At 39.7% G+C, this 14,539-nt stretch overlaps 1 protein-coding gene across 1 annotated transcript in view; it reads right to left on the reverse strand.

Annotated features, from left to right (window-relative positions):
* LOC117820660 (inactive dipeptidyl peptidase 10-like) overlaps positions 1–14,539 on the reverse strand; it is a 210,450-nt gene that overhangs the window by 48,164 nt on the left and 147,747 nt on the right. Inside the window, exons 4-5 of the mRNA XM_034694508.1 lie at positions 6,823–6,917; positions 6,618–6,692 (exon numbers count right to left, since the gene is read on the reverse strand). Of these exons, the coding sequence (XP_034550399.1) occupies positions 6,618–6,692; positions 6,823–6,917 (170 nt within the window). The remainder of the gene's footprint in view (positions 1–6,617; positions 6,693–6,822; positions 6,918–14,539) is intronic.

Below are 14,539 nucleotides of genomic sequence, written 5' to 3' on the forward strand. Positions count from 1 at the left end.
TTTATGGCTTAAAGCTAATAAGCTATTTTCTTTTAAATGATTTTTCAGCTTCAGTGGGAAAGCGACAAAAAGAGAGAGAGAACATGTCACAGATGTCTCACAACAGATTTGAACGCAGTTACACGTGACTGATGCATGCACATTAGATGTCATGAGATGAAACTTAAGAGAAGAAAGTCACAAGGCTGCAAGGATTTGCAATGACAAGAGCATTACAAGATGTCTGCAAGGCTGAAAAACAGAAACCTGTTGTCAGCAGTGACAAACAGGATTCCTCAGATTATGAGCTTTTATCGAGCTTAATCACTGACAGCTGCAGATGTAGTCAGATAACGCTGTGTAATCCTGCAGAAAGGTGAAGCCAAAGGAAGCTCCCTCCAACACCTTGCTACAGGAGACTTCTGTCAGAGCAGATCCATGGAACCTGCAAGAACCAGTGCAGCTTATAAACCCAGAGAACAAAGAAGGCCGAGGTATAAAGAACAAGTGATCAGTTCAAAGCCAGCATGGGATCAAAGTGTGCGATTAGCAGGAGACTGGTCTGCTCATTTGAGAGCCGATTCCTGTCCTCCTTGTTCTTTTCATCTTTCATTACAGGTTAAGATTAACAGCACGCACAGACTGTACGGTAAGTCTCAGAGATCAAAGTCTGGGATTACACTGAACTCATATTAAAGCTCTACTTCAGTCTCAAAAACACGAAACATTACAAAAAGAAAACACCAGACAAACAGTGCAGAAGATAAAATTACTTTACAATGCATTCTAAATTAAAGAAACCACTTTGCAGAAAATCTTCAGCATCACCTCACATGCTGACAAATAGCTTCTGACGCACAGAGTGATTCCCATTTATATGTTAAACATTTGTCAGATTTAATGCCATTGCAGCATGTGAACAAAGTATTAAACAAATACAGCAAAGGCAGTGTACTGACGTCTGATCACACTGCATGAGTGAGGGAGAGGAAATGGGTATTCTACGCCAACCTGTTTGTGTCATGAACTGAACACAAGGACAGGCGCAGACTTAGTTAATGATCTACTGTAAAACAATGAGGTACCTGGATCTGTGAACTTATATGGAGACAAAATCTGAGATAGAGGTGGTCATCTTTTGATTTTACTATTTTACATGAGTATGTTGTGTTGTTTATGCTGTGCCTTGTAAAGCAATTGAGCCAACACTGGTTACTTCTAAATGTGCTATATAATAAATACTTGAGTTGACTTGACTGGAAATTGTTAAGCTTCTCAGCGTAATCCACGTTCAACCTTTTAAGTAGCAACAGTTTTTCTAATGTAGAGAGTTTGACAACCCAAATATGTCCAGAAATCATGTGTAGGGTTATGCACAAAGCACATCTTCTTACACCTTAGAACTGTGTTCGTGTCCTACATGTCTTTAGGAACAGATCATGAATATGCATGCCTAAATATCAATATTAAATGTGTGTAAACTATGACTGTCAGATGTCTACCTTAAGGAAGAGGGATCACTCTTTTACTGCTACTTCATCACTGCTTTTATCTTCGTTGACCGCTGAAGATGGAAGTCTTGATTTTTATACAGTCTGTGGAACACTCTATACCTGTAGTGCGGACTAACTTATCAAGACCACATCAGAGTGGACAAGCGCTCATATCCGGAACGAGAATAAAAAAAACTACATTTTGCACTAGTTTGTTTCCTACCAGGTATAAAAAATCGTCTGGACATTCATGGAGTCTTGTTAATTTCTGGTAAATATTTTGGAAAAATGCTCAACCTGAAAAACGTAAAGCCAAAATCCTGCAACAATAATGTTACCTCTGTCAATAAATCTCCATCCAAGCTGCTTCATTTGTTGTCAGATTCATTTATTGAGTAGCAGTCTTTAAAAATAATGCGTGGATATCTAATAAAAAGCCTCATGTTTAATCTGCCTTGAGAATCTCAGAGTGGAGATCATACCATTTGCATAAAAGCATCCTTGCTTCATGACAACTGTGACTGCTGCGTTCAGTTCAAACCTGACTCTGGCCCTAATGGAAAATATACAGTGTGTTGCATTCAGGCAATCCTGAGTTAAACAGCCTCTTCTGTTTTAGCCCTTCTTTTAATGCCCCAATAAAGGCATCATTTTATTATGAATATACGTCTATAATAAAGGTACTTTGCAGTCAAACCACAGAACGCCCTGAAGTCATTCCTAGTTACACTCAGTATAAAATACTTTATGTTTTTATTGGATCTTTAATAGTTAAATATCATCATCAGGATTATGGACATGCACTCACTGTTGTTGTATTTCAGACAGTTTCACTAAAACTTTCAAGGCCAGGAGGCTCCGGCTTGTCTCTGGTGTGTCTGTGGAGGGATAACATTTCAGCAGATTTCACCTTCATTTGTATCTCAGGCTAAGCTTTGGTCATAAATAAGATACACACTGTTGTCAGCTATTCTCACTGCTGTCAGCAGCGTCCACGCAGGCTGAACTCAAACTTCATAAATTATACAGACAGTATGAGCATCTTGCTGCCCGACTGAGCATCAAAAAGTCCATCAGCTCTGCATGTTGAGCTGAACTCGGGTTAAAACAGTTCAAAGTCAACATGATGAAATTCTTCTTTCTGCTGTTATTGTGTCAACACCTCATGAATTTTCATCTTTGAATCACAGTTGAACTTTTTAATGATACATTTATTTTTATGCATGCAAACATTTTCTCAGAGAGGGCTACCCTGCCTCTCAGGACATGCTGTAACATGTCCCGCACTGAAACATACAAAGAAGGAAAGAACAAAGTTATGTCACTATAGCCCAGAAAGTAATATTTGCAGCATCTGCTTTCACTGCCCTATCAGTTCCGCCTGTCAATGAGGGTGTATCTTCATCTTGAACCTAGAATAATCTCTTCTATCTTCTATTGCATGTTTTGCACACTGTCTTGTACTTACCACAACAGATAAAATGTATGTAAAGTTTCTGGTGACAAATCATGAAAGCGTTATAATGACTAGATGGAAAGATGACATACATTTTTACATGTCAAAATGGTAAAAAGAATGACTTAATGAAAGTTTGAATCATACTCTCATTGATAAAATAATCAAACTCTGTCAAGGCTTTGAAATGTGGCTCTGACATAATGAGGGTTTTATTTCATTTACTGCATCGGAGATGATCCTCCTCAAAAAGTCAATCATTTTCCAACAAGAACTGCTGATATAACTCTTCATCAAACATGTCAAGTGTCACACTCAAGGATGTTGGTTTGTTGAATATCATGCTGCCAGGTTGACAGGCAGGTTGAGGAAAACCACGACAGAAGCTGAGAGTCAGTCTTTTCAATGGTTTATACATTCTTAAGTCCATTATTGGGCTTTAATACATTGTAGACATGGACAGTAGTCAAAGTAGGAAACTGGATAGATAGAGAGAGAGAGGAGTGACGTGCAGTAGGTCAGACCTTGAAGCTGCCTGCTTCTGTACATAAGCTGCACAATCTAACCATTGAGCTAAATCAGCGCTTCCTTTAGATGACTTTTCTCAACTCTCTTCTAAGGTCTTTGGCACAAGTTCACAACTAAAAAAAAGACCAAATTCTTTGAAACATGCAACCCTAACCCAAGGTCAGGTCAGTGACTTTTGAGGAAAATATAGTTTAGAATACCAGACACTGAGATTTTCAAAGTCTTAGATCTTCAATAGCACTTGCATTACATCAACACAATGTCCTACATTCAACATTGTCCAAAAGTACTGGAGCTTATGAAAGGAAGAAAACACAATCCCCAGTCCTACTTAGGGAGAGAGAGAGAGAGAGAGAGAGAGAGAGAGAGAGAGAGAGAGAGAGAGAGAGAGAGAGAGAGAGAGAGAGAGAGAGAGAGAGAGAGAGAGAGAGAGAAGCTATGAGATTCTCAGTCAGTCAAACCTCAGGTTAAGCCAGTCTCACCTGCACCTTTTTCCAGTAAAGATCTGATTGTAAATCTATTTTGGGTGGTAATGCCAAGCTAAAGTCCGTTCATCTTCCGTTTGGAACCCTCTAAATGCTCTTTTGAAGCTAGACTGAGAAAGACCTACAGTAAAATGCCTTCTATGTTCTTTCTTCGATGTAACCTTGTGCTAAAAATAAACCAGGCTTGTGGCTACTGGCTGTACTGTCCAAGTCATCATGCAAAGTATGCAAATCAGTCCTGATTAATTGCCTTGTCACTAATCCTCACAGTTGATCCCTTCCAGAGTGGAGGAGCTTATTTGCATATCTCATTTTGCATCGACTCCTTCTGATGGAAAGCTGGTAATTATGGTTCAAACTTACCCCTTTGCTCTATTACTGAATGAATGTGACCTGACAGCCACACACAGGCCACAATGGAATTTTAATCGCCCCCTCCGACCCGTGTTCCTGTCAAAATGTGTACAGACAGAGCCAGAGACTGTAGTGCAGATGTTAGTTCAGCCCTGACACCTTACAGCAGTCATTTCTTACAACTTTAAAATAAAATATTCATGCAGCCAAGAAGAGGGAAATCTTAAAATCATACCTCCTCATAAGCACATCTGAAGTCATTTTCTAGAAAGCTGAAACTAGGTGTGACTTTTTGAAGGGCAATTTGGATCATTTTTATTTCATCTGGAGACAAAATTGGGGCACAAAATTAAACATCCAGAATAAAGGGAGGCTGAAATGTTTTAAACTCAGAGCTAGAATGGAGAGCTAAGATTATATGATAGGAAGTGAGATCATTAATAAAATTCAATTATTATTTTTGACCTGATAATCAAACACAACATTGCTTTTCCTTTAACTTCATGATGCTCACTTTCATCACCATCTTCCCCTGACAACACTTGCTGATGTAAGCATCCTTTCATCAGCATCTCAAGATCACACTGAAGCCGGACAGGTGGCTATAGGAGCACATCTTTAAGCATGATGATCAAGAAGTACTGCACTATAAAACATCTAGGGAAAGTAGGACTGGCTTAGTTACCTATTTTCCAAATGTGTTCGTAATGGTGCATGTTGCCGCTTATCTGTAAAGTAAGTGCACCCCTCATTATTGAGACCAGCTGTCACTCACAACTACAGCACCAGTAAAGAACAAAGTTACTCAAAAGTCGGCCAAGTTTTCATCCAATTGAGGCAAAGTTATATAGCAGATCCCAGTTATGATAGCAGGAGAGTCATTTAACAACTGTCACTATACTGAAATATAATGTCACAGAGTGTAATGTCCTAAAATGGTCAGCACAAAGAGACCGTCTTGAAACACACTGTACCTTTAAATCAAGACATGATGGTGATAATTCAGAGGTTACAGATCGACTTTTTGTTCATGTGTTTTTGGTTCCTACGTTATCTCAGTTTGAGCTCTGTATTATTAGCATGCGTGTAATTAGGACTGCGACATCACAACTTGTATGTAATGTGTGTTTACACTAATGCAGCAACTTTAGATATAACAGCTGCATAAAAGGAATCCTTATGTTTCAGCATTTCATACCATAGTATGTATCTTGACCGGTACTGTGCTGTTAAAAAATGTGTGCTTCTGCAGCAGTGGAATGCTATGTTTCATCCTTGTTTTACTGCAAAGAGATATCTTTTGCAATTCCGAGCATATTCACTGTGTAAAGAAATGTTTCACACAAACTTAAACAGTACACAAACAAACTTGTTGTATTGTTACTTATATGATTACCTCTAGAAAGGAGTTGAAAAAGGAGCTCAAGATTCAAAGTAAACAACCTTCAAAAATAAGGTCCTTAAATTAACATGCCTGACGTTAAAGTATGAAACCAGAGTTTTTTCGATCAGCTCAACCAAATCCAGACAGAAGTCTACAAACAAACATGCAAACCAAAAGAGATAGCTGCAAAATATCATGAAATTGCTAAACATAGCTTTACACAGAGAGTCAGCTCAACAGATAGGGAGAGAATTCATCAACACCTACAAACACAGCATGACATCACTGTATCTGTTTACCTTCTGCAAACATTAATACTGAAAAGGTCGGCCTGCGTGAATATCATTGAATCATACCATACACTGTTTAAATGCCATATATGTTACCTTAGTGGAAAAAGTCACATTGCATGCATGATACATGATTTAAAATGTTTTAAGAGATACACAGGGTCGTGCAAGAGAGACATTTTTGAAAGCGTTAGACTGATAAGGTGTCCAACGCCCTCAGTCAGCCATCTTTTTTAGCTTTAACCTTTAAGCTTCACACACACATCAATGTAATAACCATGGTATTGTTTACAAAGCCTGACACAATTCATAATATCTATTAAGACAAAGACAGTTTGTGCTGACAGCTTCCAGCTCTCTGCACCATCCAGAGCTCTGACCAGCTTACTGGAGGCAAATTATTACATGGCTGTGTTAAATACTTGATTCTGATTGGTCGGAACACCATAACAATATTGATTCATTATCTATAGCGAAAGCAACACCAGGGTCAAACTGATCTCAGAAGTCATATCAAATCCGTCTATGTAAAGGAGTCAAGCACACTCCCCCTCTGCCTGTTGACACTGTGGTAAAACATTAGTGGGGTCTCAGGCTGGTCCTGAGAGTGAGGAAATAATGACAGATGTAAGACTTTATGAAACTCACCTGTTTGACATCATACGCGAAGAGAACATATTTCAGATCTGGGGAGATGGAATACTTTTCCACGTTGAAATTGATCTGATGTGAAGTAGAAAGAAAAAAGTCAGAAAAGGATGAGCTGAATCGTCTTTGCAATGGCATTAATTAAGATGGTTTACACAATAATCCTGATAATCTAAAATAGAGTGTGACACTAATATGCACTCACAAATGTCGTGTTTGTCAGAACAATCTCTGTTTCGTTTGTGAGGATGTTGAACCTGATGACATGACCATCGGTGTTTCTGTAGATGACTTCAGAGTCTGTGGAGAACAAGAGAAGAAAGAAAACGTCTGAATGAGGAAAATTGAACTTTTAAAGCTGCCCTGAAAAAAGACAATGCAGGGAAAACTACAAAGCTGAAGCCGACTCTTTTCAGAAATGCAAAGGTGTCATTAAAAACAAATACTCTCTAAACCTCACTGTTCTCACGGAGCGGTAACAAAGCGGCAGACAGACAAACAGGCTCAAGTGAGTGCCATTTTAATGTAATGTGATTAAGTGTGAGAATAAAAAGGAGGATTTCACTGCCAGACAATAACAAAGAAGGCCTGTTTTTTTATATTCTAGGTAACACTACATGCTTTGTGAAGAGGGAAGAGAAGTGTGTGCTGCCAGCAGGAGAAATCTTTTGTACTGAGCTGGATTGTTGAACGTGACAACAGAGTTTGTTTGTGTCAAAGTCAAGAAGGAAGAACCCTCAAAGGACACGACAGAGAACACCCGTGTGACGACAATTAAGTATGCATCAAACTTGTAAACTTAAAGATCCAGGTATATTTTAACCTGAGTCTGATTTCTCATAATGAAGGGTTGAAATGACAAATGGGTTAAAATCTGGTGAATAATTCAGATAGGCTGTTAGAGCCAGCAGCTGTAACACCGACTGCAGTGGCTGCTCTGAGGGCTGGAATTTGCTCCACCACAGTACACACATTGAGAGTGTTTGTTTTTTTTTGTCACTTAAAGCCCAGAAAAACAGTTTTATCAAAGTTATTCTTCAGAAAAAAAAAATATATATATATTTTATGTTGAAGCTCCAGAAGAGTTTCATTACTGTGCCATACTCTACCGACATATCCAAGCAAGCTCTGACCAAATTTTATCATTGGCATTTATTTTAAAACGGTGAAATCAGGTATGCACATCCCAGGTCTAAAATTTCAACTGGTTCTCAACCAGCTAAAATACGGCTACATCAATGTGTCTGCAGTGGCAACTTGCCTTCAGAGCTATCACAGGGATAGTAGATCATTAGCAGGATCCAACATATCGTAAAAGTCCGGGCATAATAGTTTCTTTGTGTTTATTCAACCAACATGTTTTTTTGTCTTGCTAACAGTCTGTGGTGTCCTCATGTTCTTGTGTGTCCTGCGTACGATACACTCTCCCCATACCTGATTTGATTTTGAGTTTTGCTTTTGTAAGTTGACATGGTTGGTATCCACTTCCCCTGTGCCCACCCAGCCTATCATATATGCTCATCTGTAGACACGTTGGCTGGTGCAAGCACTACCAGAGTTATTAAAATAAGCTTTCAAATGTGTTAATTTCAGCAAGTACGATATAAACTGATATAAAAAAGTGACGGCAGGAGGATGGAAAGTGATTGTAATGATGATATTTATCTTAAAGCTGCTGTTGGTAGGAATGGTGTCAAAAACGTTACTTCTTTTTCTGCTGGGTTTGGAGAAAAGGTCATAATACTCATCGGTACTCAACGGTAAGTGAAGTAATTTGAGACTATTGCGAAATCTCTGCATTTTCCAATGCCTTTGTATAAAGCAATGTTATTATTCCCCTCGTTCCCGTTATGATGGACCAATCATAGCTAATCTCCAATCCTCCGTCCTGATTGGTCGAGTGGAGGCCCCACTACGTCGCCCTGATAAGCTGGGAAGCCACTACTTCCTCATAGAACACGCACAACAATCTTTTGTGGGAGGGTTTATGGGAGCAGAGAGGGGAGGGGGAGTGTTGACATTCGAAATCTCTCTCTGAACTGATGTTCATATCATGACTACCAACAGCAGCTTTAAGTATGTTTCCAGTGGTAATTGAAATCCTGTGCGCGCAAAAAATGAAATTTCAACATGTTTTATTCTTCATACAAAATCATGAACATGACACTTTAAGGGCTGTGTGATGTCAACAAGAAGGTTTAGAGACATCTTAAAGAGAGCAGTCTTAAACATTCTCCACAGAAGAAGATGAAAAATAGAAGACTGTGCATACACTGGTACGGCTCTACTCTGATTTAAAACAAACTTCTTGGCATAAAGGTCTATAGCATAGAGAGTCCTTAAAGTGACAGTGTGAAACAATTAAAACTAAATCTAAAGGTGCCTCTCCCCAAAACAGAAGCTTGAATGAAATACCACAGGGGAACTACAATTACATCAGAGCCATCAGAATCTGGTGAATGGTTTAAAAAACTACAGGACTACTCATTAAAAGCTGTGCATATCTATTCATACTGTATTATACCAGCCACTGACTGAGCATACATGGTTGTCCCATACTCAAGAGAACAATAGAGTAATTTAAAATCCTTGTTATGAAGTTGTAATGGACTGCCCTGTTTGTTTGAAAGCCCTGAACTCAAAGCATGCAGTGTACTGCAGAGCATCAAACCATTATCTTATTTGCTGTGTTGTAATCGCTTGAAAAAGCCCACACAGAAACCACAAACCACACAACCACACAAGGGTGGAACTGACAGAAACCACAGTCCCTTCAAAACGTCTCAGAAGAGAGCATCTTTATAAAAAAATATCCAAATAATTTTATTTGATGTCTGCTGCTGCTTAAGTCAAATCAGTGCATGCCTCAGGGAGAGGAATTAATATTAAGACCTGATAAAAAGGAGCTCACTCCTGTGATCTTTAAAACATTACCATAGGTCTCTGCTCTGCTCTGCACTTGTCTCCTTAAATAATGAAATGTTCGTAACAAAAAAAGAACAAGCTCAGACTCTGATGTATAAGTAATGTCCTACGTCTGTAACCCCATGAATAATGAAATGCTCATGCTTTTTTCTACACTGCTTAAGCAAGTAAGGTGGACTCATGTGGATTAAGTAATGGTCACTGTACATTTCTCATGCAGTCAGCTCAGTTTTTCTCTGTTATTTCAGAAGGAATGGGCTTTACAGCTCCATGATGCAAAGTCAGCTCTTCTTAAACTTATACAATCAAACAAAAGCTGATTTTATCCAGATACATAATTTAAAATGTGATTCTCTGGACAAAATCATGCTTCAGCTAAATACAGGCTTCGATAAAAATGATATATTTAGTGTTTGCAGAGGCTTCCATTAGTCACCAATAAAAAAAAAACACAGCTCTTCCTCTCCTTAAACCTGGTGCTCTCTCCCAGTACTCTGTCAGTTTTGTTATGAAAGGAACGGAGAGATTTGAAGAGGAGGTTGTGTCCTTGTATGACAGGTACACAAACGTTGTGTTTGCAGCAGCGTTTATGTTTGGGCCTCAGGAAGAAACATTCAAACACATTTGTTTTTGAATGTCACAGAGGAGTGATTCACTGTTTCTCTAAAACTCAAAGTGTGCTCTGTGGTTCCGGTTGTAAGACTCATGAACAGTCTGCACTTATCCACATACAATGGAAAAGGAAACATTTGTTGAAAGGCTCTGTGACGAGGTTTCACGATTTGGACAAAATCTGTCTTCAGTGTTTTTCAAAAATGAAGACTGCTTTTCTTTGTTCAAGACAACTTACACATATGTTGTCTCTGTCCAGTTTCATCCTCTACTCTACCAGATTATGTAACATCAACTTTTAAAGGATGTGATATTGTCTTGTGCACTGTGCGACATGTGTAGCTGCTGAAAAGCCCCTGACATTTTTCATAAACCACTTCACCTTTGCATGACAGCGTAAGTCAAACTCTAATCACCTGGGGTCTCATTTATAAAAGAGTGCGTAGAATCCCTACTAAAAGAGTACGTACTCCGAAAACCCGGAAATGGCGTAATTCTGATTTATAAAACCGTTCGCACGCAAACTTTACGCAATGTTCCGTTTATAAATCACAAACCACCTGGAGATATGCGCACGTAGTTCAAGCCTCGTATTCCGCCCTTTTCACGCCCACATTCAACCATATACAGTCAATGCAAAGCACGTTATGAATGAAGATGCATACAAATGAGCCGGAAGATCAAAGGTTCTCACGGTGAATCGCAGAAACAACAGAGAGGAAGACGGAGAGAATAAAGTTTCTGACACACAAACCGTGGTCCTCGTGAATGAAGCGGAGGTCAGAGAGCACGCATTGTTTGTTTCTTACAGCAGGAGGGACACAAAAGAAATACAAATAAAAATAAAAAAGTCGAGTGACTCCACGTCGCAACAGCATGTATCCGTCAGCAGTGCAAGAGCAGCCATCATTCATCATTACGCACGTCTCACTGCAGTGTTTCATGTTTACAGGACACACACTTTTATTTCACATTACAGAGAGCTCACGTCCTTCAGAGATCTCCTCTCTGATATTATCTGACAGAAGTTTGATCCGTGAATATAAGTTTTAATGCGTTGGTTTCATCCCGTGAAGCTTGACCTGCGCTTTGACTGATTGTGATGTGTAAGATGATAACTGTGAGAACCGGTCATGGCTTTACTCCACACTTTTCTCATTAACACAGTAAACACATGCAAGTGAGGAAGATGTGATCAGTGTGTGAGGCAGCCGGGGCCGTGTCTCTGCGCTCCGTGTGCGTCGTACAGCAGTCTTTATTTAAAGTATAACTACACTCAGTGACTCTGCACAGCGTTAGAAACATTGAAAACATGACTGTCACTTTGCTCGGCAGCTTATTTACGTCTTCTGATGTTACTTTGGTTTTACCTCCCGACGAACACGTTAGGATATGGCCCGTGTGTTTCCTCTACCCTTGGAGAAATGTGACGGTGAGACAAAGCTGATGAAATATTTGATGAACTTTAAGTCACGCTTTTATCTTTTAATGACAGCTTATTGGAAACGACTCACCACAGACACACATTCAAATAGAATGTGTAGATTTAAGTGATGATGGTGACACGGGTCTGTTAATATGTCGTTATTCAATGAATGAAATGTGTAAAAGGCATCAAAATATAATCTGACTTCAGTTCCCCCTCTCACCAACTGCGTCGCCAATTTCCCCCTGCCTCTAAAATGTGCGTACGCCTGGGTCAGAGTTTGCTTACCGGTAGTCACATTTTCACGTCAAGTTTGTTTTTTATAAATCACAAACTTGGCGTGAAAACTGGCGTACGCCAATTTCAGGCCCCGTTTTGTGCGTAAGCAACCTTCATAAATGAGACCCCTGGTCCTTTCTTCTGACTGCTGCTCTGAGGACAAATCAGCAAGGGCTTTTTTAAAACTACTTCAGGCCATCTCTTCAAACTGAGTTTTCTGGATCCAGTGTGGGGCGCACGATCTGCAGAGAGGGTGAATTACTGCAATCCGTCATCTCTCCAGGACTTCTTTGCCTCAAAGACCCCAAGGCGTGCAGGTAAGATTGTGGCTGACCCCTTTCACCTGGCTATTTGAGACCCTCCCCTCAGGCAGGAGGCTGTGGTCCACCAGGACCAAAACCTCATGATCTCCCCACGACACTTAGAAAAGGCTCTCATCCAGCCCCATCATCTCTTATCATCAGACCTGGTGTGTTACATTACTGCAGACTGGACTTAAGAATTGTCTTTCCACATGCACACAGTTTCATCTACACTGTAAGATATTTGCACTCAACCATCACCTTGCACATTCCTGCACAACTGTACAACTCCTCCACTATGACCATCGTACATATTTGCGATGTATTCTTGTTTCTTTATCTAAAAACACTCAGACAAATTTATCTTGTGTGTAAACTTACTTCAGAATCAGAATCAGAAATACAGGGCCATTTAGTGTATGACACACAAAGGGAGGAGCTGTACAGTTTCATGGCTACAGGCAAGAATGACTCCATTTGGTGATCTATGGTGCCTTGGCAATATAACAATTCAGATTTTCTGATCTGACAATGATACAGAAAATGTTCTTGCAGGTGGGAAGTCCACTGCACAGCCAGCAAGTTTCAGAAACACATTTGAGCAGAAGTCAACAGATGGATGAAATTAAATGCAAATGTACCCAGGTCAGAACAGATACCTGTTTGAGAGCTTCATTTAAAGTTTTAAGAATCCACTTCACGGAAATGTATTCTGAGTTCTGTTTTCCACTAAAGACTGAGCTGGACGTGAACATTAATGCTTTCTAGATGCATGTAGTAAGCTAGGTAGCATGCTAATAAACTGACAGGCCACTTAAGAAGGATCCACATTTGCTGTACAGTCCAACATCAACGGGTCAGTGACCCTGCAGTGAGCTGCAATAATCTAGAAGAACAGTCTAACAAAAAAAGCTGATTGTACCTCCATGTTGGAAGCATTCTAGTTTCCATTTGTGGTGTGATGGATATCATGTCCCTGCAGTTTTAGTTGTATGCAGGGAACCAGTCCATGTGGAAAGCAGAGAAGGACTGGCAGGAATTCAGTCTTGGAAATCGTCAGCTGTCGTCTCTTGGCCATTTAGCCTTCATTTAATCTCTGTAGAGCAATATCTGCTTCTGAATGCAAACAACAGGCATCAGACATCCACAGAAGACATTGTCTTTCAACTACAGACCCATTTACACATCTGCTGTTACTAATCATTCGTTCAACAAAGACCAGAGTACAGAGGAGGATGTCTGTCGTCATGTATTCACTGGTCATAAATAAATATTGCTCGTTGGCTCCATAGGCTCGACTGTTGGACCACGGCTGATGGGCTTTGAGATTAAGCTCTACAATACATCTATAAAAGAACAGCGCCAAAACAGTCTCTGAAACACTGTTCTGATTTAAAAAAGACAAACACATGACAGCCACGTACTGCTGCTTTAAAATAAATACCTTTTAAGCATAGCTGCATTTTTAAGAGTTGAATTTACTGTGCAACAAAAGTTGTGAAGCTTTCAGAAATTTACTGTGTAATTGCAGCTAATTTAAATAATTATGATGCTAAATCTTGTTTTTCTAATACTGCTCAGGTGAGTTTTTCCTCCTTTAGAACCGTAAACAGCCATAAACTGGACTCCTTGAAGGAATAAATTAGGCTTGGGTAATGATATTTCTCCTTCAGTGTTTGTACTCAGTGAGCCACGAGACACGGTGTAATTTCCCTTTGAAAATGCCAGATTTATTAGGGTCTTAACTGTCCAGCTCCAGAGTCTGCTGCCCACATAACTGTCAGGAAATAAAAGATTATTCTGCCCACAGACTAGAGGCGGCAATACAGAAATAAAACAGCATTCAGTCCTGACTACAGCAGCCAGTAATTATCTCTGTCTTCTTAACGATGGGCTTATTTCTGACCACTTGAGGAAGAGATAATGAACCGGTAGGAATAAAATGTACAGAACACAGAGTTACTGCACACGGCTTTGTGTCTACAGTGTGACACTTTGTACAGGTTGTTAAGACTCTGCATCTTAAGATACCATGCTGAAACCTCTGATCACAGACTTTCTTGTTCTTAATTAACCTGGGCATTGTTTTTCTGGTTTATTTAACGAAGGTTTTGATATTTTACACACTAATGGGTGAAAAGCTTTTCTTGTGTTTTACCGTGCACAAAGCCAGCTCAACAAAGACATGTTAGTTTCAGTTTGGGTGAAAAAGACTGCACCAGCCTACAAAGATGCCTTTAGAGGCACGGGGAAGCTGACTGCTATCCAGACTTTCTGCCAAAATAATTGCCCTTGTGTCTGAACACCGCTTTAACAGGACAAGCAGGCCAATAGTGGATGATATAATGAAAGAGAATCCAGTGTTTGTCTTGCATTTA

The sequence above is a fragment of the Notolabrus celidotus genome, chromosome 10 (genome assembly GCF_009762535.1).
Source record: "Notolabrus celidotus isolate fNotCel1 chromosome 10, fNotCel1.pri, whole genome shotgun sequence".
In the NCBI taxonomy this organism is placed as follows: Eukaryota; Metazoa; Chordata; class Actinopteri; order Labriformes; family Labridae; genus Notolabrus; species Notolabrus celidotus.